This window comes from Lacerta agilis, chromosome 14, assembly GCF_009819535.1.
Source record: "Lacerta agilis isolate rLacAgi1 chromosome 14, rLacAgi1.pri, whole genome shotgun sequence".
Classification (NCBI taxonomy): Eukaryota; Metazoa; Chordata; class Lepidosauria; order Squamata; family Lacertidae; genus Lacerta; species Lacerta agilis.
Window position 1 is genome coordinate 6,637,908 of NC_046325.1, and position 25,784 is coordinate 6,663,691.

The 25,784-nt window shown below is 46.0% G+C and overlaps 1 gene segment (V, D, J or C); it reads right to left on the bottom strand.

Moving 5' to 3' along the window:
* Window positions 1–9,828: 9,828 nt before the first annotated feature.
* LOC117058897 lies at window positions 9,829–21,369 on the bottom strand. The segment is given in 3 exon segments: window positions 9,829–10,172; window positions 11,890–12,192; window positions 21,255–21,369. Coding segments are annotated over 3 exon segments (762 nt in total).
* Window positions 21,370–25,784: the final 4,415 nt, after the last annotated feature.

Here is a 25,784-nt window from a genome sequence, read left to right on the forward strand (position 1 = left end):
CTGTTGCTGGAAGCTCAGTTAGCCTCAGTTGCTAGAAGTGTCCTTTTACCAACTGAAATGGGTATTTCAGTTACAACTGGGGAAGCTGTACGCCGGCTCCCTCGGCCAGTAGCACGAGATGAGCGCCGCAACCCCAGAGTCGTCTGCGACTGGACCTAATGGCCAGGGGTCCCTTTACCTTTACCCTTTGGACCCAGTCAGACTGACTTCCGAGTTGAAATGTCAAGGCATGTGCATCTGCCTCAAAGCTTTATAAATCACAGGCTGGGGGGGGGGGCTGTACCCTCCCCAGCCCAAGCCCACCACTTCGGAGCAAGAGGGTACTTTAGTTTTGTTCCCCTTTTGCTGGTAAAGGATTTCTCACCCGCACCAACTGCTGGGTTCCTATGTGCCTTATAGGGTTATGAGCTCTGGGCTTCCAATGCCTAAGGCAGTCTCCCAGAAACTAGTATTCCTCTGCCACCTTATGAATACCAATATCCCTTTGTCCCAGCCTTGATAGCTTAGCCAAACATGAGACGTGGTGTGAACAAACCAAAACTTTATTAAGGCAGTAAAGCTGGATGTGACAGGTACTTATACGATGTTGCAAATAACAGAGTCTGGATATTTTATATCATGTGTTTATACTTCTATAACAGCCTATCCTGCCCATTCTACCCATTGCTTCTCAGCCCCCAAACCAGCCACCCTTCACCACCCCTCTCCGAAATCCCAAAACACACACACACACACACACACACACCTGTTCTAACTGTCACACTCCATTTTCAGCAAATCAGCACAAAACATACCAGCATCCTTCCCTCCCTCTCCCTTTGTGCGCATCTTAGCTTATATAGTACAAAATAATAATAATCCCCCCTACAGAACATTTACCAAGTAGTGCGTAAAATACAAAGCTGTACAGTTCAGTTACACTGGAAAACACCACACTCTTCTTGACAGTCACTGTGGAAAACATGTTTAAAGGACCAGTAGAAGGGCTTCATCTCCACCTGCCAAGGAGGAGATGGGGCCGAAAGAGAGAAGATTAGGGCGTTCACACTGGAGAAGGAGTCCTAAATCCAGCAGCGACTACTTCTTTGCACCCCATGAGGTGTAGGGGAAGAGTTCTCAGGAAAATGTTTCTAGGCCGCTCATTGGTTCACGTTCTTATAGTCAGGGCCCAATGGCTGCTTCTTCAGGAGCATCACAGTGGAGAAGAGCCATTTTACCTGTGGGAAGTAGTGAGAGTGGGGATAAAGGAAGACATACAGCAGGAATGAGTACAGGAGGAGGAAAATATCAAGATACTTGTTCTTAGTTTCCTTTCCCCTTCCTATCTCCTGAAAGTCACTGTTTGCAAGGTATATTTATGCGTTTATTTATAAAACACCAACACATAAGAACATGACAGAAGAATAATAGGAAGAGTCCTGCTGCATCAAGGCAAAGGGAGCCAAGCCTCCTATTGTCACAGCGGCCAACCAGATTTCCATAGGAGCCCCACAAGCAGGACTTGAGCCCAACAGTGCTCTACCTACTTGTGATTCCTAACAACTGGTACTCAGAGCCACACAGCATTTAAGAATGGAGGCAGAAACATATCCATTGCAGTTAGTAGCCAATGATAACCTTATTTTCCATGAATTTATCTTTTAAAGCCTTCAAGTTGATGGCCATCACTACCTCTTTCAGGGGCAAATTCCATATGAAGAACTATGTCCTTTGGGCGATGCACAATTATAAACATCTTCCCCCATCCCATTACCCTTAACTTGCGTTGCCAACCAGCAAGTCAAATCTTTTTCCTCATCCCGTTGTTCTGATTTTAATGGGATATTGAATGGACTGTTTGACACAGTATACGTGTCATGTTATAGGCTCGTTCTTCTACAGAACCATTCAGCAATTTACAGCTAACAGTACAAACATCTAGCATTATCCCTTTGTCTTTTCTCACCTTTCTATCCCTGCTGTGTTTATGCTGCCTCCCTTCCTCCACCATTTAAATGCAAATGTTGATATATAATATCCCTTCCCCTCTACTCACTTTGAACATTGTAATGGTGGCACTGTAACAAACACTGAGGAGGAAGAGAACAAAGAAAATGAAGATGGTTCGCCACAGGCGGTCCAGTTCCTCCTCTTTCTCGTCGCTGTAATCATCCTTCGTTGACACAGTCACCTCTGTGAGGGGGAGAGAGAGAGATGTCAATCCCTGTATTCACCATAAAACACCCCCAAGCTTCACCCACCAGTAATGTCCATAGCCTTTGTAATCAACACAGGCTACAGAAATCTCAAAGCTACCTGTTCTGAAATTTGACTGTAATTGTCGGTAGAAATGTATGAAACCCACATGGTGGGAATTCTATCATAGTGCATTGGTAAGGCAATTCCTGACCTAATGCCAGGCTATGGGTTGTCATTTAAAAATCCACTTTCCCCAGTAGATTGTATCTGCTCCCATTTGTTCTGCCAACTCTACCAGTCCTTAGTAATATAGATACAAGTGGCAGGTATTAGCATGCATGCACACTTCACTTAGTTATACTGACTCATAGGTTCTACTCAGTAGTACTCATGCACCATTATTATATTTCTTCTTATTCTCACAGTCTAACATGGACTACAAAACCCATGACGCATGAACTGCACACCTGCAAGATCATCTATGGCCTACGTAACAATAAATATCATCTACATTTTGAAATAGAGGCTTGGTGTAAGAGTTTTGGTAACCCTGCCTGTTCACCCCAGGTAACGTTTGTGCCTAGTTCTTCAGAGTAACTTCAGTCTCTCTCTCTCTCTCTCTCTCTCTCTCTCTCTCTCTCTCTCTTCTGAGGGACATATACAAAGGCCACACAGTGAGCATCATGGTTGAGGGGGGCTTTGAATCTGGTCTTCTAACCACCAAAACTGAACACTAGCCAGTACACAAAGCAGACCACCTCTTAACATCGGAGTATGGAGTAACCAGCAAGTAGGTGTGGGAGTTGTGTTCATTTCATGTGTAGGTGGCTGAGGCCACAGCATTACTGCATAATTGGGGCAAGAGTTGAATCAAAATAAAATAAAAAATCCTTCCAGTAGCACCTTAGAGACCAACTAAGTTTGTTCTTGGTATGAGCTTTCTGTTAGGAAACGTCCCACGGGGGCAAGTTGTGAGACTGACCGCCAGGTAGGGACAAAGCCTGCGTACCCTCCTGGCTACTCAAGTCCAGGGGCACATTGATAATATGCGATTATTCCCCAGCGTGAAGAACAACACACACAAGCCATTAAGGCTAAAAACTACTTTATTGCAGATAAAATGCAGAGTATGTCTCTGCTTGCAAGCTCAGTAAGTCAGAGCTGTGCATTAGGGTGTCCAGCATCTCTGAGCCAGCGCACTTCTTCAGATACCAAGAACAAGCTTATACCAAGAAAAAAATTAGTTGGTCTCTAAGGTGCTACTGGAAGGATTTTTTATTTTATTTTGTTTTGACTATGGTAGACCAACACGGCTATCTATCTGTAACTGGCGCAAGAGTGTTTGAGTGGAGATTTGGGCTTCTGGGCCCAAGCGTACTTAGAAATCCTATTCCCCACCCCCTACCCTGAATTTTAAGATCACGCTCAAAATGTCAAGAGATTTTGAGGCAGCTTATCTTCTTGTATGTATGTGTTTGACTGGGTGGTTCTGAGGTGATCCCAAACTATCTCTGTGAGGGGAAAAATACCCCCCATTGTATACCTGTGTGTCATGATTGGCTCAAAGCGCCTTTTCTAACATATTATCTCTCACATCCCACCCTCAATGTAAGGCCAGTCCAATACTATGTCCTGAATATTCAGTGAATATGATTCTCTCTCATGGCTCCTCATCCACCTGACCTATTCGCCAATCTATCCAGGGCTTGGCTCAGTTTGCTCACCCATCCCAATCAGATTTAGGGTCAAATAGTATTATTTATTTTTTTATAAATGCTATCATCATTATTAATTTCAGTTTCACACCGATGGGATGCTGTGTCACTTGAAATGGCCTCTGACTTTTTTTAAAAATAGTTAACAGCCACTTCGAGGAATAAGCTTCATAAGGACCCTGGAGCAAAGGGAGGTAATTTATATGTAGTCCTGATGAAGATCACCCCCCCTGTGGCTGCTCCCTGCCCCTGTTATCCCATTTAGTCTGGCCCTTAGAGACTATTCTTTGCTTTGTTTCTTCTGCTGCCTCACTGAGATAATAATCTGGACATTGTGAGTTGATATGAAGGCTTTATAATGTTGATGGTGAGTGTGCATGTCTGTTGCACCAGATGACTGCTGCCTACTTTCTGGCCCTATGACTCCCTTGCTTCTGCTCTCTGTTGAACTAACTTTCCACAGGATGTCTTGCCTGCTCCTGGACTTCCAGCTCCATACAGGTATCTCATTATTGGAATGGCATTTCAGCTCTGTAGCACAGAACATACCTTGCAAAGATGGTAGCCAATGCTAGCCTTACTCAGGGTAGACCTATTGAAATTAATGGACATTAATGGACATTAATGGACCTATGGAAATTAATGGAATTTGCTGCCAAGGAGTGTGGTGGAGTCTCCTTCTTTGGAGGTCTTTAAGCGGAGGCTTGACAGCCAACTGTCAGGAATGCTTTGATGGTGTTTCCTGCTTGGCAGGGGGTTGGACTGGATGGCCCTTGTGGTCTCTTCCAACTCTATGATTCTATGACATGTGGTAGTCTTATTCATCAATTCCAGTGGGTCTGCTGTGAGTAAGGCTAGCACTGGATACAGCCAATATCTGTAATTAGAACTGTCGTTCATGATTTTGTCTCAGTTTCTTTTGAAAGGATTCATGAAAACATTACGTTTGAAGAGCTGGAGCTGGTCAGAGTGACCAGCATTAGGGTGAGAAGGAAAGCTGATCAATAAAAGTCAGCTTCTTACGTCTCATAAGATGTATTCCAAACAGGAAGACAGAAGAAGAGAAGGGCAACGTAAAATAATTTCCCGCCGATTGTCTGCAATGGGCAGATTACATATTCATATCAAGAAGGCAAAATTAGAAGATGAGGCCTGGGCCTTGATTTTTTGGGACTGTGGGAAATTTAGAAATACATTTTGCTCATTTCCCCAACCTTTCCCAGCATTTTTTTTACTTTTACTCCCTTGGTGTGTGTGTGTGTGTGTTCCCAAACATGCTCCCATTTCTAAATCTGTTGCTTCTATATGAGCCACTCGAGCCTGTTAGCGTCTTGGACCTTCTTGACTTTCTGGTCCCCTTGCTCTGCTGCTGCTTCATTTTTGCTTGTTTACACTGTCCTTCGCAGCTTCTTTTCCTGCTGTAATATTATCTATCAGCTTCTAATGCATGGAACACTGAGTTATAATACTGTTTCTGGGTCTGCAGTGAACTCCACAGCTCTGCCACAATTGACTAGTTTGAACCATTGAGGAACTGAGGCCTCGTCGCAGTTGACCAAAGGATGGACTGCTGCTGGTTGCGATGGGAGAGATTGAGGGGGATCTGCAACAGAATCTTTGTGGGAGAGGAGGATACAAATATTCCTCTTCAATGTTATAGCAGCTGTTTTCAGCACCAGACATTAAAAAGAGAGCAGCTTCTTGTGTACAGACATGTACAGAGGGAAGCCAGTGTGGAGCAGATGACGGGATGTTGGACTTGAGCCTGGTGGAATTTGACCCAGATTCAAATCAAATTTATCTAGATGAAGCTCATTGGGTGTCTTTGGACCAAATCCCTCTCACTTCTGGCACATATCAGAGGCCTGCAGTAAAACTACACATATACTGACACCAGACCTTTGCAACCACCCCACCCACGGCATAGCTCTGATAATGGTGAATACATTTTGCTTCCAATATCACGAAGACCCACTTAATAAATCCATTCTCTCCTTTCCAGAACCCACCCACCCCACGCCAGTCATCGATTCTCCTGCAAGTGACCACAACATGGGATATATCCGAGTTAGTTCTCTTTTATTCAGCCATAGGCCAAACATGCATGCATGGAAGACCTTTACACAGGTTTATCTGACAATGCTAGAGAAAATCTGGGAGAAGCTGAAGAGGTTACAGTGCCATAGGAGGTATGGCCATCATTTTTTACCCTGGGATTTCTCCACGGTCCTCTGGGTGAACTTCATAGGGAGGGCTTCATGGTAAACTATGCATGTGAAAGGGGTTCTATTGTTCCAGTCAGAGAATGGAATTGTCAGCTTGCTGTAAATGAAGTGGGAGTTGTTGCTGTTGTCCTTCATGACCGGCGTGTTGACATGGTGATCTTCAGGCATTGCATTGTGATTCTTCAGCCACTGGATAGAAACTTCTTTTGGGGTGAACCCTGTGACCAGGCAGGTGAGTGTCAGCATAGGTGGCCGAGCGTTGATTTCCTCGTCATGCGGGGAGAAGAGGAACACTTTGGGAGACTTTATCTCGCCTTTTGGGGATGGGGTGGGGGAATGTACGAGAGAAAAGATGTGCCAGCAGTAATTAAGATCACAACCAATTAGTGGATGCCGCAGTACATTCCCAATAATGATCCCAAAGGCCTATCACATTGTCTGAAACTGCATGAGGAATTCCCCAGAGTCTACCTGTGCTCTTTCTGGTCAGGAAACAGTGCTCCCTGCCCCCAGGGGTATTCAAGGGTACACAGTACCAGCACCTTTTGTTTTGTCATTAAAAAGTGTGACACTTACTGTAATCACTTAATGGTGAGTGTTGGCACTTATTTTTCTAGAAAAAAAAGCACTGCTTGTCTCCACGATATACACAGGCACCCGTTTCAGGGCACAATTCAAAGTGTTGGTGCTGACCTTTAAAGCCCTAAATGGCCTCAGCCCATTATACCTGAAGGAGCATCTCCACCCCATCGTTCAGCCCAGATACTGAGGTCCAGCTTTGAGGGCCTTCTGCTGGTTCCCTCTTTGCGAGAAGTGAAGTTGCAAGGGACCAGACAGAGGGCCTTCTCGGTGGTGGTGCCTGCCCTGTGGAACGTCCTCCCATCAGATGTCAAAGAAATAAACCCATTCCCACCACCCTTCTGAGTAATACCCCTCCCCACTCCCCCACTATATTTAAGGATCTGGTGACTTCTGTTTCAGTGTATCTGAAGAAGTGTGCATGCACACGAAAGCTCATACCAGGAACAAACTCAGTTGGTCTCTAAGGTGCTACTAGAAAGAATTTTCGATTTTGTTTTAAAGAAATAAACAACTATCTGTCTTTTAGAAGACATCTGAAGGCAGCCCTGTTTAGGGAAGTTTTTAATGTTTGATGTTTTATTGTGTTTTTAATATTCTGTTGGGAGCCACCAAGAGTGGCTGGGGAAACCCAGCCAGATGGGCAGGGTATGTATGTACGTATGTATGTATATAGTATGTATGTATGTATGTATGTATGTTTGTATGTATAATAATAATAATAATAATAATAATAATGGAACAGCTCGGCCTTCTCTGGTGGCATTCACATTCATAAATAGTGCAGCAAACACAGCTTTAAAAATTAATATATCCATATTGCAATTCCTGTTGGAGTTTGAATGTCACGGTTTCTCCCCAAGAGAATCCTGGGGCTTGTGGTTTGGGCAGGAGTGCTGATTATTATCTGTTAAATGTCTGTTAGAATGCATTTAGCTGAAGCCCTTGTGCACATGGACCTGGGTAGGAAGAAGTGCAACATGGGTTGGGCTTCTTCGAGCTAGATGAATACATAAGGATACCAAACCAAGATAGCAGAGATTTAAGGTAAATTTACACAGCCTACTTTCTCTTAACAGATATACAAAGAGGGGCCCATAGTACACAGAATCCCAGCCTTTCCTGAGAAGGTATTGGTATGCTCACATTCCCACATTGTTCTTTCCAGGTAGCTCTTTAAATGTACAGATTAGGCCACCAGGGCAAGGATAATGAACTGCCCTCAACGGAACTGGCTGAATCCTTCATCTAGTTCAACCTATCAATAGACAGATTCAGGGGTCAGAAGGATCCTTAGCTAGAGGTGGAAATAGTCCCAGTGTTGCCTTTGATTAAAAACAATAACATGCATTGCAGGTTTCTCAAGCTCTGCTCATAAAAACCTGTGAGCAGAGACAAGTGTAGAATGATTGTGCAAACCTGCACAAATACCCCCACCAGACTGTGTGAAATTGCAAAGTGTGTCCGCAGTATAAATTGCAGATAAGCCAATGGTGCTGTGTGTTTAAGTATTCTCTTTCCTGCTAGAACACAAGGCCACCAAGCCCCAGGATAGTAGACCAACCTGTTTCCCTTTACCTTCGTCTTGGCAATGGTCCTATTGATGGGAGCAGCCAAGCTTGGATATTCCACCATGCAGGTGAATTCCTCACCTGCAGCCACGTTGTGACACGGAGGGAGCTGGTGGCCGTGTACTTTCCATTAAGCTCTTCTTTCACTTCCAATAAACCTGGGCTCACAGGTCCTGAATCTGCCCGTGACCAGGTGACTTTCAGCCTATCTGCATTTTCCAGATTTTCCACCACACAGGTGAGCGTAGGGTCTCTGTTTACGTACAAGTCTTTTGGGGTTGGGGGCATGATTCGCACGCTAATGCCAGCGAGGGGCAGTCAGTATTATCTGGGGATACAAACGCCATGTTACTTCTCCAACCGCTCCTCCCCCCTCTGCTGTTTTAGGGGCTTGCATGCATCCTGTTAAGAAGGGCATTCCTTGCTGCAGAGTAAAAGGAGTCAATAACTCCACTCCTGGTACATGTATTAAAGGAAAGAAGCTAGCATTTGGTGCCCTTGGGTGTCTGAGAATCAATAAAAGCTCCATATTCTATTCCCTGTCACCCTCCATATTCCATTGTGAATAATGAGCAGGAGCAAACATTTCCCTGTCACCCTCCTCTACATCATCAGCTTCTGCTATCAAGACTACATTGTTTTATGCAGGAGAAGGTGTATACCACTGAGTCAAACTACATGTTGTAGAGGAAGGAAAATGTCCCCCCCACCTCCTGGAGAGGATAGCATATTTGCCAAGACTTTTCATGGACATTTGCAGTACTCTGATGTCCACTGCACTATGTCTTCCCCGAGTCCTGCTTCCAGTAGAAATGGAAAATAACTACTCTACCATTAAGGTCATGTGTACATTGCAGTCAATGGGGAAAAGGTTTATTTCAATGGGCCATAATTGAAAGCAGTACATATGTACACACACACACACACACACACACACAGAGTGGTACCTTGGTTTAAGAGTTCCACCCTATTGTGTGGGCAGGGCAGTCCCACCCTACCAGTCCAACTCCCCTGGCAACCCCCCCCCCCCGGCGGGACTGGTTAACTGTCTGAGGTTAGGTGGGAACCTCCAGGTATCCAGTGTGGGAGGGGGCAAAGCCAGGTTGTATTTTTAGCGAGCCACGTAGGATGGGGGTGGGCTTTGCGTGATCATGCAAAAAACCCCCCCCCCAATTTGATGTGGGGAGCGGTCATTACAAACAATTCAGTTTACGAACTCCGCAAAACCTGAAGTAGTGTCCTGTTTTGAGAGCTTTACCTCAGTCTAAGAATGGAAGCCAAACAGTGGAAGGGCACCGGCGGCGGGAGGCCTCATTAGGGAAAGCGTGCCTTGGTTTAAGAATGGTTTCGGTTTAAGAACGGACTTCTGGAACGGATTAATTCCCAAACCGAGGTATGTGTGTGTGTGTGTGTGTGTGTGTGTGTGTGTGTGAATTAGGAAGGGCACTGTCTTGAAATGCTTAGCACTTGAGAGGATCCTCAGTAACTCGAAGCAGTTGTCCTCCTCCCCCCGCATTCCAGTCCATGCCCACCCAAACAGAGGAAAACCCAAGTGGCGGCTCAGTCAACATTTCCTACCTTCACATATCTTGCTTTGCTTTTCACTTTGGTTTGGGTTGCTTCGTGGAACACCTGGCAGTGGTAGGTATTCCCAGCCTGCCAGTCTTCTTTGCTAACGTTGACAGTGCTTGTGGTGCTGAAGGTGTATCCCTGGGCATCTTTCCTGGGTGGTGCTGTGACCGAGGATAGCAAGCCAGGTTGCCCACCCACTAGCCACTCTATCGTCACCCTGCTGGGGTAGAAGCTGGAGATAATGCACAGCAGCTCAATGGTGGCATGCCTGGGATCGCAGGAGGAATGGAGCAGGCGAACCTCTGGGACCACTGGTGGTTTCGCAGGCGAGTCTGGAGGGGTATAAATTATGGGAAGGCAGGGGTGGGTTAACCTGTCAATTTTGATTTCTCTCAGTTTCTCTCTCCTCCACATTCTCCAGATCTGTATGCAAATATTTCTAAAATAAGTACTTATGAAAATTGATCTGCATTTTAATCTAATTTTTTCCTAACATGCTGTCTTGCCTAATACAGTGGTGCCTCGCTAGACGAAAATAATTCGTTCTGTGAGTATTTTCGTCTAGCGATTTTTTCGTCTAGCGAAGCACCAATGCAAACCGCGGTTTTCGCTAGACGAATTTTTTTTCGTCTTGTGAGGCAGCCCCATTGACAAATTCGTCTTGCGGGGCAGCCTTCTGCTAGACGAATGCCTTCGTCTAGCGAGTTTTTCGTCTAGCGAGGCATTCGTCTAGCGGGGCCACTGTATAAATGTTTTTTCTAAGCAGTGCTCCTGATATAATGCATTTTTATATGTTATTTATACTAATATATCCATTTTTGTGCACATCTTTCCCTAGTAGATGCTTTTTTGTACACACTACTTGCCTGGAGAACTGCTTTGCAAAATTCGGATAAGTGTGAATTTGAAAAGATGGCTGTGTTTTCATTTCAAGTGTTGTTGTGAATTAGGCTGATTCATATTTAAATCTTAACAGAACTGATATTCTCCCCATCCATATGTGAGGGGAATTAATACAATTTGTCTGTGATCTGCCCCTTCCCCATTTCTTAGTGATCTTCACTTTGCCACCTATTTCCCTCTCCTTGTAAGCTTTGAGGTCTAAGTCAGTGTTTCTCACCTTGGGTCCCCAGATGTTTTTGGCCTACAACTCCCATCATCCATAGCAAGCAGGACCAGTGGTCATGGATGATGGGAGTTGTAGGCCAAAACACCTGGGGACCCAAGGTTGAGAAACACTGGTCTAAGTGGCTACTAGTTCATCTGCAATTCGCCTCTTTTGGTTCTCCTGTTATCATCCTCCCCACCTTTTGACATGCCGATCCCAAAGTTATGAACAGCCTCACCTTCTCATCAAGGCACTTCCCCCCCCCCAACTCCGTATCCCTATTCAAAGCTTGCCTCTCCCCTGTAGCTATCATGCACAGGGTGATCAATCCTAGCCATTCCTTCCACCATTACAAGTGAGTGGGCCGTAGGAACACCCAACCACCCTAGAACTTAATTCGTTCCACTGGTTCTGCAGGTTGACAACTCATATAAGGAATTAAAATGAGGGGTCATGACTGCCCTTAGCAGCAAACACTGTGTGTGTATGTTTTGTGTTTTGGTAACATTGCTCCAAAATAAATAAGAATTATCTATAAATGGCCACAAATCCCCCAATCAATCTAACCTTGAAATCTATTCCAACAAGTTGCTGCTGGATGATGCTCCAACTTGCCGCTGACAACTGAAATCTGAAATGGTACAACCTGACTTTTTCTTATACCATTGTTGGTACTGAATGGAGGATTCCAAACTCATTCTCTCCACCCCAAGCCCTATGTTTCATTTATAAGCCTTGTTGGGCAGATACATTTTTCTTTTTGGTGGTGCCTGGCATGTTTAATGTGCCTTGGAATGAGACAATAATACTACCCCAGAATATTGCATCTATTGCCCCTCTCTCTCCACCCAAGTATTTTACTTTACTTTCTTTCACTGCATTGATTGCGCATTTGAAAATTAAAAAAGAAGGCAGATAAACCAAAGCCCAGAAAGACTCACGCTCAATGTCTTTGTTGGCTGTGAAGCCAGTAGCTGAATGTGTGACATTGCATTCGAACTTCTCTGATTCCCAGGTGCTGGTTGGGATGGTGAGCTGGCTGGTGAGGGTGTAGTGGCCACTGGATGAATCCAATAGTGCAGGGAAGGTCCGGATGCCGCTGGAGATGGCTCCCGAATTCCACTGTACTGTGACCGGTTCAGGAAAGTAACCAGAGACCAGACAACCTATGGAGACCTGGGAGGCAGTAGAGGAGTCTTGGCTACAGGGAGGCAATGGGAAGACCGTTGGGGCTGTGGCACTTGCTGCAGTTAAAGAGAGAAAAAGACATGTTGAAGATATGCTGTCCAGCAAATGTGTGTTCCATGGGCTGAGTGTGGGTTACACGATATCATTGTCTCATTCCTGCCCTCATCACAACATAGTAAGTGGTAATAAGTGTCTCTAGCACCACATCCATGCCAACTTAAAAATGGAAAGTGTAATGCTGGTGGTCAACAAAAGAGATTTAAGGACTCTCTCAAGGCAAATCTAAAAAAATGTCGTATAAACAATGACATGTGGGAAACACTGGCCTGTGAGTGCTCCAACTGGAGAACAGACTTTACCAAAGGTATCATGAGCTTTGAAAATGCTTGAAGTCAGGATGAAAGGGAGTAATGTGCTAAGAGGAAGGCACGCTTGGCAAACCCGCACCACGATCATTTCCTGCCCGGAAATCTATGTCCCCACTGGGAAGGATGTGTGGATCCAGAACTGGCCTCTACAGTCACTTATGGACCCACTGTTAAAACCGTGTTTATGGAAAGACCATCTTACTCGGCTACGAGTGATCGCCAAAGAAGAAGAAGCTATGTTTGGGCCTGTGCAGAGCTTGTCTGATGCCTCGGGTGGGATTCTTCTTAGAATTAAGTTATGAACTCAACAAAAAAGCAGCTGTTACCTGGGAGGTCTCCCAGGCAGCTTCACCTGCCAAGACCTGGAGTGAGTATTAGTTTCCATAGGCAAAAGTTGTCCTGGAGTTCTCTACAATTTATGGCTAATTTTTAAGTGTTTCCCCTTACGCAAGTCGACAGTGACTTCCTGGTGGGAAACCATAGATTTGTATATTTCACTTCTCATTCTGCTCACCCATATGTATCTCCAGACCTCTTTCAGTTCAGTAAGGAGGCCTGTCACAATTTCTATTAAGATCTAATTGATACTAGAAACAAATCCTTTGCTCTGGAGCCAGTGCTAACAGTAAGAGCCTTTAAACCCCATAAGGGGCCTATCACAAACATTATTTGAGGCAGCACATTTACCTGAAAGACACTGGGACATGCTCAAGTTCCTCCATAAAGGTAAAGGTAAAGTACCCCTGGACGGTTAAGTCCAGTCAAAGGCGATTATGGGGTTGTGATGCTCATCTTGCTTTCAGGCCGAGGGAGCTGGCATTTGTCCACAGGACAGCTTTCTGGGTCATGTGACAAGCATGACTAAACCACATCTGGTGCAATGGAACACCATAACAGAAACCAGAGTGCACAGAAACGCCGTTTACCTTCCCGCCGCAGCGGTACCTATTTATCTACTTGCGCTGGTGTGCTTTCAAACTGCTAGGTTGGCAGGAGCTGGGGCAGAGCAACGGGAGATCACCCCATCGCGGGGATTCAAACCGCTGACCTTCTGATCAGCAAGCCCAAGAGGCCTCAGTTGTTTAGACCACAGTGCCACTCGCATCCCTCAGTTCATCCATAGTTCTGCTATTGCTAACAAGTTTCAACCTACTGGGCATGAAGAACGCTGCTTAATTGATCTCCTGGCCATTTGTTTGAGAGAGGGAAGGTATCTATTGCACCAAAGCAACCAGCTTCAAACTACTTTCTTAACCACAAAAGTTAGAAACTTTCTTGAAAATACCGAAAGCTTAGGATGCTGAATTATTTGCAGAATACAAACAGCCCCTTTAGCACCCACCCACTGGCTGATTCTCTCCAAATTTGCCAAATGCTTGACACCTGTCCTTGAGCTGTATTTGCACTGTTATTCAGTGAATTCCACATCAATTTCTTTTTTTGGGGGGGGGGGGGCTTCAAGTTCTTAATGTATAACCAAACCACATACTTTTTAATTTTGAATTCTACATTTATTTATTTTTTTAAAAAGTTGTTGGGGGGAATCTTACATCCATGAAAAGGGGGCTTTGTGGTTTATGGAAAGCATTAAGAAGGAAGCGTGTAGTTTTTGCCTAGTTTTCACTGGTGGCAAAACTGTGTCTGGCCTATGCCTAAAGGAAACGATGTCAGGGAGGAAAAGTTCTAGCAGCAGGGTGGGGAACATTTGTAACCCAAGGGTCGCATTCCACCATGAGCAATGTTCTGGGGGGCACATGATAATTGGAGTCTGTTCAAAGTCAAAGCAGCAAAGATGAGCAGAGGAAAAGATGGAACACTTACTTTTGCACTTTCTACCTGCAGAAAATTCAGAGGATTCTGTGCACACATAGATTCCCCCATCCAAGTTAAGCAAGAACCATTATCACAATTCAAGGACATTTCCCAACCAGGCAAAAAACACTCAGGGAATGGGATGTGGTAAATCTGGGGAGGGTTGTAAAAGCTGGATGGAGAGAATGGACGGGCAAATTTGTCCCCTAAGCATGAGGTGCCCCACTTCCCCCTGGTTCACTAGTTGAACAACAACAGTACCTTTTACAAATAATGCAGGTTGGAAAAAATGAAGGCATATCAGCCATGTGTTACCTCTGAGACCTAGGTCTACTACCTCTGTGGGAACAAGGCCTTGCTGTCCGTTAGAGGATGCAGAGCCAAGAGGGTGCTGCTGAACGTCTGTCCCATAAGAAAAACTTCACGTTTCTCAACAGCTTGCAAATTGCAGACACGCTTGCACATAGCCAGTTCCTTTCCCCGCACAGGTGTCACTCAGAAAGTTAGGAGGGGAAGCTTTTCCTGCCATGATGGGAAAAAACTTTTAACTGCTTAGATACCTTGTTTCAGAGTAAGACCAAGGAAACAGCCGTGTCTCTCTGGTGGCTGACTCACCGGGCAGCATACGTAATAAAACAGACTATGCGACAACTCAGTAGAATGATTAAATCAAGAAAAGACAACCCAGCGGTAGATAAAATCCGGGCATAAAATGGGATTGCCCAGCAATCTTTAAAAGCCAAGAAGGTGCAAATATTGTGAGAAAGCCATGAGTCCAACAACATGTTCACAAATGCTGATTGTGAACGTCATCAGTATGTGTGAGTGTTAAAGATGAGGTGTGTGAATCACTGTCCACATAGAGATGCTTAGAAGTCTTGGGGATGCTGCCTGAACAAAAGCAACTCATAATTAAGACGGTTTCAACAAGGCCCACCCAAAGGCAAGGCAGGGACAGTGCTTTGCATGTCGAGGTTCCAAGACACCCCCCCCCCAAATAATTCACACTTCACACAGTCATTTAAGTTTTAAGGTTTTTTGGCATAATTTTGGCCACAACTTTATTTAAATACAACCAATGTGAGTGGTTGCTTAGGCATTGGTTCCAACTATCTGTCCCCCGCCCTGGGACAGAACTGACATCCGCTAGCCAGCGAAGTCAGTAAGGGTAAACACCTATAGGGGTGAGATCAGGAGCTGGGTGCCAGGCCCTCAGCTCTCCCCCAAATGCTCCAGGGGCTCTTGCACGGCCCTAGCCCCTCTCGGGGGGTACGGACAAAAGCAAGATGAGCCCCCGGATTCCTTTAATGGAATACCCTTGCAGCAGCATTTTGCTGGGGCAGGTCCAGCCAATTCCTTACCCCTACACCAACCAATTTTAACCAATGCCTAACCTTACAAGTTATGACGATTTGCTATGCAGTAGGCAAAAAACCAAATGGCACCAGCCAATCAGCCAAATGGACAAAATTCCTACCAGGCCCGCGCTCCAAAGCGGACGACCCCATGACAGGCATAGCAAGGTCAAATGCAAGAAGAGAAAAGGACCTGAAAACAGGGAGGGAAGGCGGGCGGGAGATCCGTTGCACGCAGCAAAAGTGAAACCTAAAAGTCGCGTGCAAGAATTTAAACAACTATGCCTGTCAATCATTAACTTGCAACATGCTCATCTCCCCAGCAACCCGATGAGCCCAATCCCAACTGTGGCCATCCAAACTAACCCGCCCAGCAACAAGGAGTTCTCCTGTTAACCCTTCCGCAACCCCGTGCTCTCCCTAAGTGGAGAACCTGCTTTGCCAGAGACAAGTTCCAGAAAATAGGAACCATTCCTGATAAATAGTGACCAAACTGCCAAACATGTCCTTCTCTAGCTTCTCTGCCTTTCAGCCCCATGGAGCTTCCTTTCTGACCTTGCACAGGCCCCCTCCCCAGTCACCCATATCTTCTCTACCTTCCCCTCCTCAGTCAGAGCTGATGATCAAACCTAGGAGTCCCAAAAAAACACTGACTCCAGCTTGCAACCACTGGAAACCACTCTCCTAATGTGGGGAGTCCATGCTTGTTTTAAGCTGTCATGCTCCTCTCTCCTCCACCAGAAGCATGAGATTCCCCAGGGCTGCCATTCTCAGGTGCACCAGATACCACATTCCTTGTTCTCTAAACCACTTAACTACCCTACTCTTCTATGGCTGGGTTCAGACCTCTGTCCTAACCAGCTCAGCCCCACTCATCTCTTGCAGCCCACTCCAGAGAGAGCCCAGGGCTCCTGTCTACTTCAGCCCTTGCAGCCTAGCAAAACTTAGGGGTCTTTTTTGCCCCAAAGAACACTTTCTGAGCAGGGAGTAGAACTTAGGTTCCTCAGAGCCGCTTACTTCCTAAGCCTCTTGTTCCTTGGCTGAGCTCGCAGTTTTAGGTCTCAAGATATGAAGCCCTAAAGCTACACATTATGGCTCAGGCGTCGGACAGGCATTCAAGTAGCCCCACTGGCTCCCCGTCAGCTTCTCGTATGGCTTCCTGAGCTGGGAGCCAAGCTAAGGTAGCCTACTTGATCCAAGACAGCTTTCTTGAAGCCTACTATTCAAGTAAGAATTGGGGGATCTCCAGGCTGAGATTCACGCCTGGAGCAGATCCAGCCCCCATAAAGCCTGTTACTCATTTGAATGGTCAGGAATTTCCCAGTGGAGCATCAGGCTTGGACCAGACTTTCAGAAGAAGAAGAAGAAGAAGAATAAGAAGAATAAGGCTCTCCTGCTGTCTACCAGCTTCCTACATCTGAAGGGTCAGGAACCTCCTAGCTCTCAGCCAGCCCCTGCCCCCTGGTTGCTCCCTTTCGGCTTCTTGCAGCCTGCTGTGGCTCTGGAAGGTTATGGGTCTCTCAGTTTAACACTGGGCTTGGCAGGCTTTAAGATACTTCCTTGCTCCTGAAGCCTGTTGGGGATATGGGATGCCAAAAACACCATAGATTAGCGTCAGGCATGGGGACAGGCTTTCAGGCAGCTCCTCTGCTCCCTGCCAGGCTGGAGCCTCCTGCTCATCTGGGGGGGGGGGTGGTGGTGGTCAGAAATCTGCCAGCTAAGCATCTGAGTGGACTTTCAGTCACCTTCCTTGCCAAAGGAAGCCCAACATTCATCTGGGAAGTTTGGGAAGCTCCCAGCTAGCATCAGGTTAGAGCAAGCTCTTCAGGCAGCCCCCTTGTGACTTGCCATCCTCCCTGAATTTTGCTGATTGATAGTACCTCCCAGCTGAGCATCAGGCTAACGACAGACATCCAGAGAGCTTGCTGACTGCTTCCCACTAGCTTATGTGAAGTCTTACATTGATCTGAGTTAGCAAGAATCTTCCAGCTGTGTGTTAGGCTTTGGGCAGGCTTCCAGGCAGCCTCCCACCTTGCTCCCTACTAGTTTTTGTGTGTGAAGCCTAACATACAGCTGGGTGGTCAGAAATCTCCTAGTTGGTCACTAGGCTTAGGGCAGCCATCCAGGCAGTCCCCCCTCTCAGCTCCTCCCCACCAGCTTTTGTGAATTCCAATGCTCGGCTGGATAGTCAAAACTCTCCCAGCTGAGCTTGTGACAGGCATCTAGGCTGTCCTCTCTCCTGGATGCTCCTTACCAGCTTTTGTGAATGATAGCACTCGGGTGAGTCGCCACATACCTTCCAGTTTTGCACCAGGCATCAGGAAACTCCACTGGCTGTTTCCTACCAGCTTTCTTGACTCCTAGCTGAGCATCATGCTTGGGGCAGGCATTTCGTCAGCCCACCCAGCTGCTTCCCACCAGCTTTTCTGCAGTGCCACTCAAACTTGGGTGGTCAAGAATCTCCCAGTTGAGCACCAGCTGCTCCCCAGCACCTGTAGAAGCTTTACACTGTGGGCTAGCTTCAGCTTTCCGATGTGCGCCAAGATCAGCTTCCTTGAAGTAGGTATTGACGAATCTCCCAGCTGAGGATCAGGTGGGACAGAGCTCCTGTCATCGACCCCCGGTCCATTTATTCTCGCTTGCTGCTTCAACATGACGCCAGGAATTTTTCAGTTGAGTGTCAGGTGGATTTTATAGCACTCCCTTGCACCTGTCCAGCTTGTTTTAAGCCTAGTGCTCAGCTGTAAACCAGGAATCTCTCCCAGCTGAGTATCAGGCTTGGGACAAGCTTTCAAGTAGCTCCCCTGCTCCCCTGCTCCCTGCGTGGCTGAAGCCTGCTGCTCATCAAGGAGTCGGGGCAGTGGCACAAATCTCCCAACTAAGCGTCTGGCTGGTGTAGACCTTCAACCACCCTCCTCCTTGCCAGATGAAGCTTAATCTGAAAGTCAGGAAACTCCCAGCTAGGCATTAGGTTAAAGCAGGCTCTCAGGCAGCCTCTGGTTCCCCACCAGCCCAATCAGTCTGCTGATTGTCTGATAAGCCAACTACCTCACAGTTGAGCACCTGGCTTTTGCCATGCATCCACATAGCCCTCCCCACCTTCTCAGCTGCTTCCCCCCAGCTTGTGTGAACAGCTAGGTGGTCAAGGACCTCGTAGCTGAGTATCAGGCTTGGGGCAGGCACCTGGGCAGCCCACCCACCTGGCAGCACCTGGCTAGCTTTTGTGAAGCCTAACTCTCAACTGGGTGGTCAAGAACCTTCCTGTTGAGCATGAGGCTCAGAGCATGCCCTCCTCCCAACTGCTCTCCGCCAGTTTACATAAAACCTGACATTCATCTGGGTGGTCAAGAATCCCCTAGTTGAGCACTGGGCTTGGAGCAGGCCTCCAGTCACCCGCCTGCCTCCCCTCCCCAGCAATTGCAAAACCTTACACATAGCTCTGCTTCCCAACTGCTTCCTTCACCAGCTTATGGGAAGACCAACAGCTAGGTAGGTGGCTAAAATGTCGGAACGTCGGTGTGATGAATGGCCATACCTCCGACTCCCCTCCAACGTTGTTTAATGACCTAAGCCTTTGCATGAGGCATAGGCACGTTCTCCAATTCTTCCAGAGAGAACACACAGCAGTAGGAGCCTGAAGTATGTGCTATATTGCTATTTATTTTCTAACAATGCAAGACAGAAAAGAAATCATGTCTGCACTCCGTGAGAGACAGTCTGGGGGAAAAACAGTACAGAGAAACGGGAAACAACAATTATAACATCCATCTCCCGTGCGACTTCCAACAGCATAGTGTTGGAATGTGTCAACAGAGTTTTGTGACTCTCCAATAAACTGCACAGTGGCCTAGCAGAAACCTAACAAAAAAAAACTCCCAACTGAGTGTGTGGCTTGGGACAGCCATTCAGGCATTCCCCTCCCCACCAGCTTTTGTGAATTATACCACTTGGGTGGGTTGTCAAATACTTGTGCATAAAGCTTGTGGCAGGCATCAGGAAAGCCCTGAAGCATCTCCCTATAGCTTTTGTAGCACACAGCTAAGTAGTCAAGAATCTTCTAGCTGAGCATTGGGCTTGGGGCAAGCATTTTGGCAGTCCACTCACCCGGCTGCTCCCTTCAGCTTTTTGTGAAGCCTAGCTCTCACTCGGGTGGTCAAGGATCCCCCAACTGAGCATCAGGCTTGGGCCCCACTGGCAGCTCCCAAGCACCTTACATTCAGGGCTGGCTCCAGCTTTCCTCTGTTCCAGGATTAGCTTCCTTGAATCCTAATACTGAACTAGGTATTGACTCTTACAGCTGTGCATCAGGTGGGGCATAGCTCCAGTTCCCCTCCTGGGTTCATGAAGCATAATGCTCATGTAGGAAGCCAGGCGTCTTACAGCTGACATGGATTTTATAGCACTCCCTTGCACCTGTCCAGCTTGTTGCAAGCCCTAGTGCTCAGCTGGGTCCCTGCCATCTCCCAGCTGAGGATCAGGCTGGGACAGGCTTTTGGGTAGCTCCCTTCCTCCCCATCAGCTTCCCATAAGCCTTCAAGAGAGCAGGAGTCATTAGGCTTGGAGTAAGCTTTCAGGTACCTTCCCTGGCCCACTAGTTTAAAGCCTGCTGCTGAACTGTGAGGTGATGAATTTCACAGCTGATATTTCTGTCTCCTCCTTCCACCCAGCCAATTCTCTGGAAGCCAAATGTTCATTGGGAAGTTTGGAAACTCCTAGCATTTGAGCAAGCTTTCAGTTAGCCTTCTTCTGCCCAGCCTATCTCTTTGAAGCTCAGGAGTTCCCCAGTAGACCACGAGTCTTCGGCGAGACTCTCAGGTAGCCCCCTTGCCCTCCTCCAGCTTCCTAGCATAAACCATAGCTTGGATGCAAGACACAGCTTGGCAGGTAGCCCAGCTGGGATCTAGCTGAGTAACAAGCCTGGGAGAAGTTAGCAAGGAGCCCTGGGGCTTTTCTCACCTACCTTCTTAAGGCTTCTCTCTTGGCTAAGTGGTGGGAAGCTTCTGAGCTGAACGTGGCGCTTGGGGAAGGTTCACGTGCCCATGTTGCTGTAGCCTGACATTGGAACATAGGAAGCTTCCTTATATTGAGCTCTGTATTGCCTACACTACCTGGCAGTCCTCCCTGCCTCATGAGCAGCAGCTCCAAGCTCTTTCTACTTTCTAATTCATAATCCATTGACACCTTTGCTACAGAAGCTAAAACACTCTCCTACTGTCTAGGTAATATAGGAATCTCTAATTCTTAATTCCATTCTTTTATCAGAGTCTGCATATCAAATTGATTTATTGATACCAAATATCTATAAAAAATAGTAACCAGCTTTTTGGTCTCAAAGGATTTAACCAATTGTTCTAATATTTCTGGTGTCTTTGATGCTGATCCAAACAAAGTTATTAACAAATGCTGCCATTGCAGATACTTTAGGCCACCTCTGGAAAGTGGTAAGTATCTTTTAACGCAGAATATGTATAAAAGTCATCTTATTCAATTGGTCCAGAGTCAATGTACCTGCATCCACCCAACCTTCCATACTACAATTCCCATGCCCCCTAACATAAAGAACAAACCTATTTTTGAACTCACCGATCCCAAGGTTGGAGATGATTGAAGCAGCCAGACCTCTGTTGAATGACCCAAAGTCTGTTTGTGTTGGGGGAGTCATTTCCGCCGCAATGAGGCCTTCAGAGTTCCCCCCCATGTTCTTAAGAAGTCCCTTTAAAAAGAACACTGACATCCTGAGAGCTGGCGTGAAGGTGTGAAAATAATAATAATCAGAAATGAGGTCCAGGGGATATATTTGGGAGCCAATCACTTCCTCTTTTTTAATCACCTGGTTTAACACCTTTTCAAAACCCAAAAGTTCCATTGCTCAGAAAAACAAGGCTATATGAAGTACCGGAATTGGGCTGAATTTGGCCTGCAAGAACTCGAACCACTTGTTTTCTTTTTCTTAACCTATGCACACATTAATTAATTAGTTGATTAAACTTAACAGGGTTAGTTTGTTTTTTGCCCAGGGGTGATCAAGGTGATGTATAAGACCAAGGTGAGGTAAAGATATACAGGATTCCAAAGTATTAAACAAACAGTATACCTGTAAACAGCCCAGTATACCTGAAGGAGCGTCTCCACCCCCATCGTTCAGCTTGCACTCTGAGGTCCAGCTCTGAGGGGCTTTTGGCGTTTCCCTCCCTGCGAGAAGCGAGGTTACAGGGAACCAGGCAGAGAAGAAGAAGAAGAAGAAGAGTTTTGGATTTGATATCCCGCTTTTCACTACCCGAAGGAGTCTCAAAGCGGCTAACATTCTCCTTTCCCTTCCTCCCCCACAGCAAACACTCTGTGAGGTGAGTGGGGCTGAGAGACTTCAAAGAAGTGTGACTAGCCCAAGGTCACCCAGCAGCTGCGTGTGGAGGAGTGGAGATGTGAACCCGGTTCCCCAGATAATGAGTCTACCGCTCTTAACCACTACACCACACTGGCTACACCACTACACCATACAGAGCCTTCTTGGTAGTGGCGCCTGCCCTGTGGAACACCCTCCTATCAGATGTTAAGGAAATAAACAATTATCTGATATCTGAAGGCAGCCCTGTTTAGGGAAGTTTTTAATGCTTGCTATTTTATCGCTTTTTTATTCTGTTGGGAACTGCCCAGAGTGGCTGGGGAAACCCAGCCAGATGGGTGGGGTATAATAATAATAATAATAATAATAATAATAATAATAATACAATTTTGCAGGTACTCAGGCCTCCAGTAACTTGCCTTGTTCCTCTCTCTCACCAGTGTGTTCAAAATCCCATTGAATCAGTGAGGATTACTTCTGAGCAAACAGGTATAGGGTTGCATGGTCAATTTTGGTGAACTTAGTGAGGTATGACGTTATTGTAAGTGGAATTATTTCCAACTATAAGGATGGCATTGTTAAAGCAGCAAACTCGGGCATGAGTGCCATTCTAGGCCTCACCCTCATTTAGTAACCATTTTTGTATCATACTTCATTCCCGCTGATGGTTTCCAATTCTTACTTGGGATAGATTAAATTGTGAGGTCAATAGGTCTATGGTCGCTATTCAGTGATGTTCGCCTGCTTGTGAAACGTAAGACCACTTGTGCAACAGGACCTCTCTGGTTCCTCTTCTCCTGCCACCAGCCCCAAGATGCCCCCTAAAATCTGCTCTGGAGAGTCCCTCAACCTTAAGGAACAGTTTTTGGGGCATATTGAAAGCTTTAGTGGGAAGGAGAAGACCTGTTGTGTGGCCAAGTGTCTGCTTGCATCCTGCCTTTCAATCGACAGAAAAATATACAAGGCATTATGCCGTATTTTATAAATCATCATCACCATTTATAAACGTAATAGCAAAATGACACATAAAACACGCATCAGCAGTGGGAATGTATGGTGCTGCCTTATTTAGCCCAGTAATGCCCACACTGACTGGCAGTGGCACTCCAGGGTCTGACTAGTAGGGGACTCTCTCAGCCCTTTCTCAGGATACCAGGGATTGAAAAAAACAAAACAAAACCAACAGACTGGCATCTGAGGTTGCATGTGCAAGCTGTAGCCTTATTGTGCACAGAAAACTAAACTTCACTGGGAGTATTTCGGGGATTCCTTAAACCTATGAATTGAAAACCGGGAGAAAAGAGAGGAAATTATTATACTTGGAGAAGCCTGATAAAACCAGAAAAAAGGACAAACCCACTCTGTAGTTTCATGCAGCAGGGTAATTCCAAGCCATCCTATAGGGAAAGCCCTAAAACTCCTCATGAGGTAATTTCTTTCTTTCTTTCTTTCTTTCTTTCTTTCTTTCTTTCTTTCTTTCTTTCTTTCTTTCTTTCTTTCTTTCTTTCTTTCTTTCTTTCTTTCTTTCTTTCTCTATATATCATCTATCCAGTGCTTTTTTCTTAGGGGTACGCATACCCCTAAACATTTTGTGAATCTTTGTACTTTTGTCCATTTATTGTATTTATTTTCCCCGATTTGAACTATAAAATTGTGATTTTCTTGAGTCAAAATGAGAGTACCCCTAAACATTTCTTCAGAAAAAGCACTCTATCTATCTACAGTATCTATCTACTGGTATCTATCTATCTATCTATCTATCTATCTATCTATCTATCTATCTATCTATCTATCATCTATTTATTTAAAACTGCCATCGTAAAAGCCTGCTTTGAGTTATTTTTTTCTTACTATCAAGCACATATGAATTTTATGAAATATATAAGTTACCCCTAGAAGGAAAAATATGTGGGAGTGGGGTTGGGGTCAGAGCCTCTCAAATCCCCGTAGAAAAAAACTCCTGAGAGAATTGGTGATTATACACTTATTTGTCTGTGACTTTCCAGAGGCTGTTGCCTTCTTGGAAATGCTTCTCTGACCCTCTGAGCCTTGAGGGGCCGGAGAGAGAGAAACATTTAGATGCTGAAATCCTGGCACCTCCATGGTCTCTGAGGGAGGAGGGACCTCCACATAGAGGGAACACAGTGATTGTTCGGAAAACCACAATCTGACACACCAAGTGCATACGCTCCAACATTTCTCAGATGGAAACAGGGACATCCTAAGGAAAAGCAGGGCATTCCAGGATCAAATCAGAAACGGGGACGGCTTCTGTAAATCCAGGACTGTCCCTGGAAAATAGGGACACCTGGAGGGTCTGAAAATGCAAAGAGTGAACTATGTGGGAGTGGAAGAGGTTGCAGACTGGAGGTCAAATGAAATGAGGTTAAGAAATCAACAAAGGATTTATTGTGCGTAAAGGTAGGGTTCTTGTGCATTGCCAGGAAACTACTACAAGTGTTTATTTTCTTTCACAAACAGATATAGCTGCACAAGTATCAGACTCCTCTTCTGTATTTGGGGTTATAACAGTGAATTGCAGCACTCTGCAGCAACCATATTCTTCCATGCAACCGTATTTGAAATTGGAGACCTGAAGTGGAACTTCATCCACAGTAAGCTATTAACACACTCTGTGCTTTTGCTAGAAGGGCTAAAATAAACCCTCAGAAGAACAATCTTGGTTAAGGTTGAACCACCCCCCACTTCTTCCTCAGACCAGAGTCAGAGTGCATCATCTTCACTTTGAAGGCTAAGTTTCAGCAGCACCATCTTCCCTCTCCGCACATTTCTGAGCTGGCTCCATGATGACAGGAGAACATCTGCTGCAGAAGGTGGCAGGAACGGGACCTCACAGGAACCTGAACATTCTTGAGATCCCCTTTTATGCCTCCTAAATGGTGCCCGTTCTTTCCCTTCTGGGCTTTCTATGAAGAGCTGTTCTTTCTAGTAAGAGCTGTCTGACAGTGGAACGGTCTCCCTCGTGGGGTTGTGGACTCTCCTTCCTTGGAGGCTTTCAAGGAGAGGTTGGATGGCCATCTGTCATGGATGCTTTAGCTGAGATTCCTGCATTGTGGGGTTTGGACTAGATGACCCTTGAGATCCATCTCATCTCTACAATTCTATGATTTTATGACCTCCCCCTGCTGTGATTACTATGAAGGAGTCCTTTGCCTCTTAGTAAATCCAGTATATTCCTGAGAGGGAAACCCCCATGATTGACATAGAAAGCAGCATTGCTCACCTCACTTGTACTACAAGCAGGTGAATGCACTGGGCTCTTGCCAGAGGAGGAGCCATTGGAATCTGGTTGGTCCCTTGCTGGATGACCACCTTGGGCAGAGGTGGCAGAAGCAGCGGGCAAAGGCGGAACAGCTATGGCACATCTCGGGGTTCATCTACAGTTACCTTTGCCCCACTCCTTCCAAGCATAGATAGACGCTTAAAAGCTCAAAGTTTTTTATTTTTTGTTTTGTTTTCACTCCAGAGGTTTCCCCACAAAACCCACTCTTCAGTGCTCATTTGGAAAAAAAAGTCCATTTGGGTTGCCATGGAGTACTGCTTGCTCCAAATGAGCTTTAAAGAGCAGGTTTTCACAGAGAAAGCTCTGGAGCAAAAAAGGAGTGTTCTGATGTGGGATGAGTAGCTTCTGTCCAATGCCCAGGTGGGGGCTACAGCCATAGCACTCCTCCAACGAGACCCCTCGGGGGGGGGTACCCCTATTTGATGTGGATCATATCCCCCTCAGGTGGTGTACCCTTAGATGCATT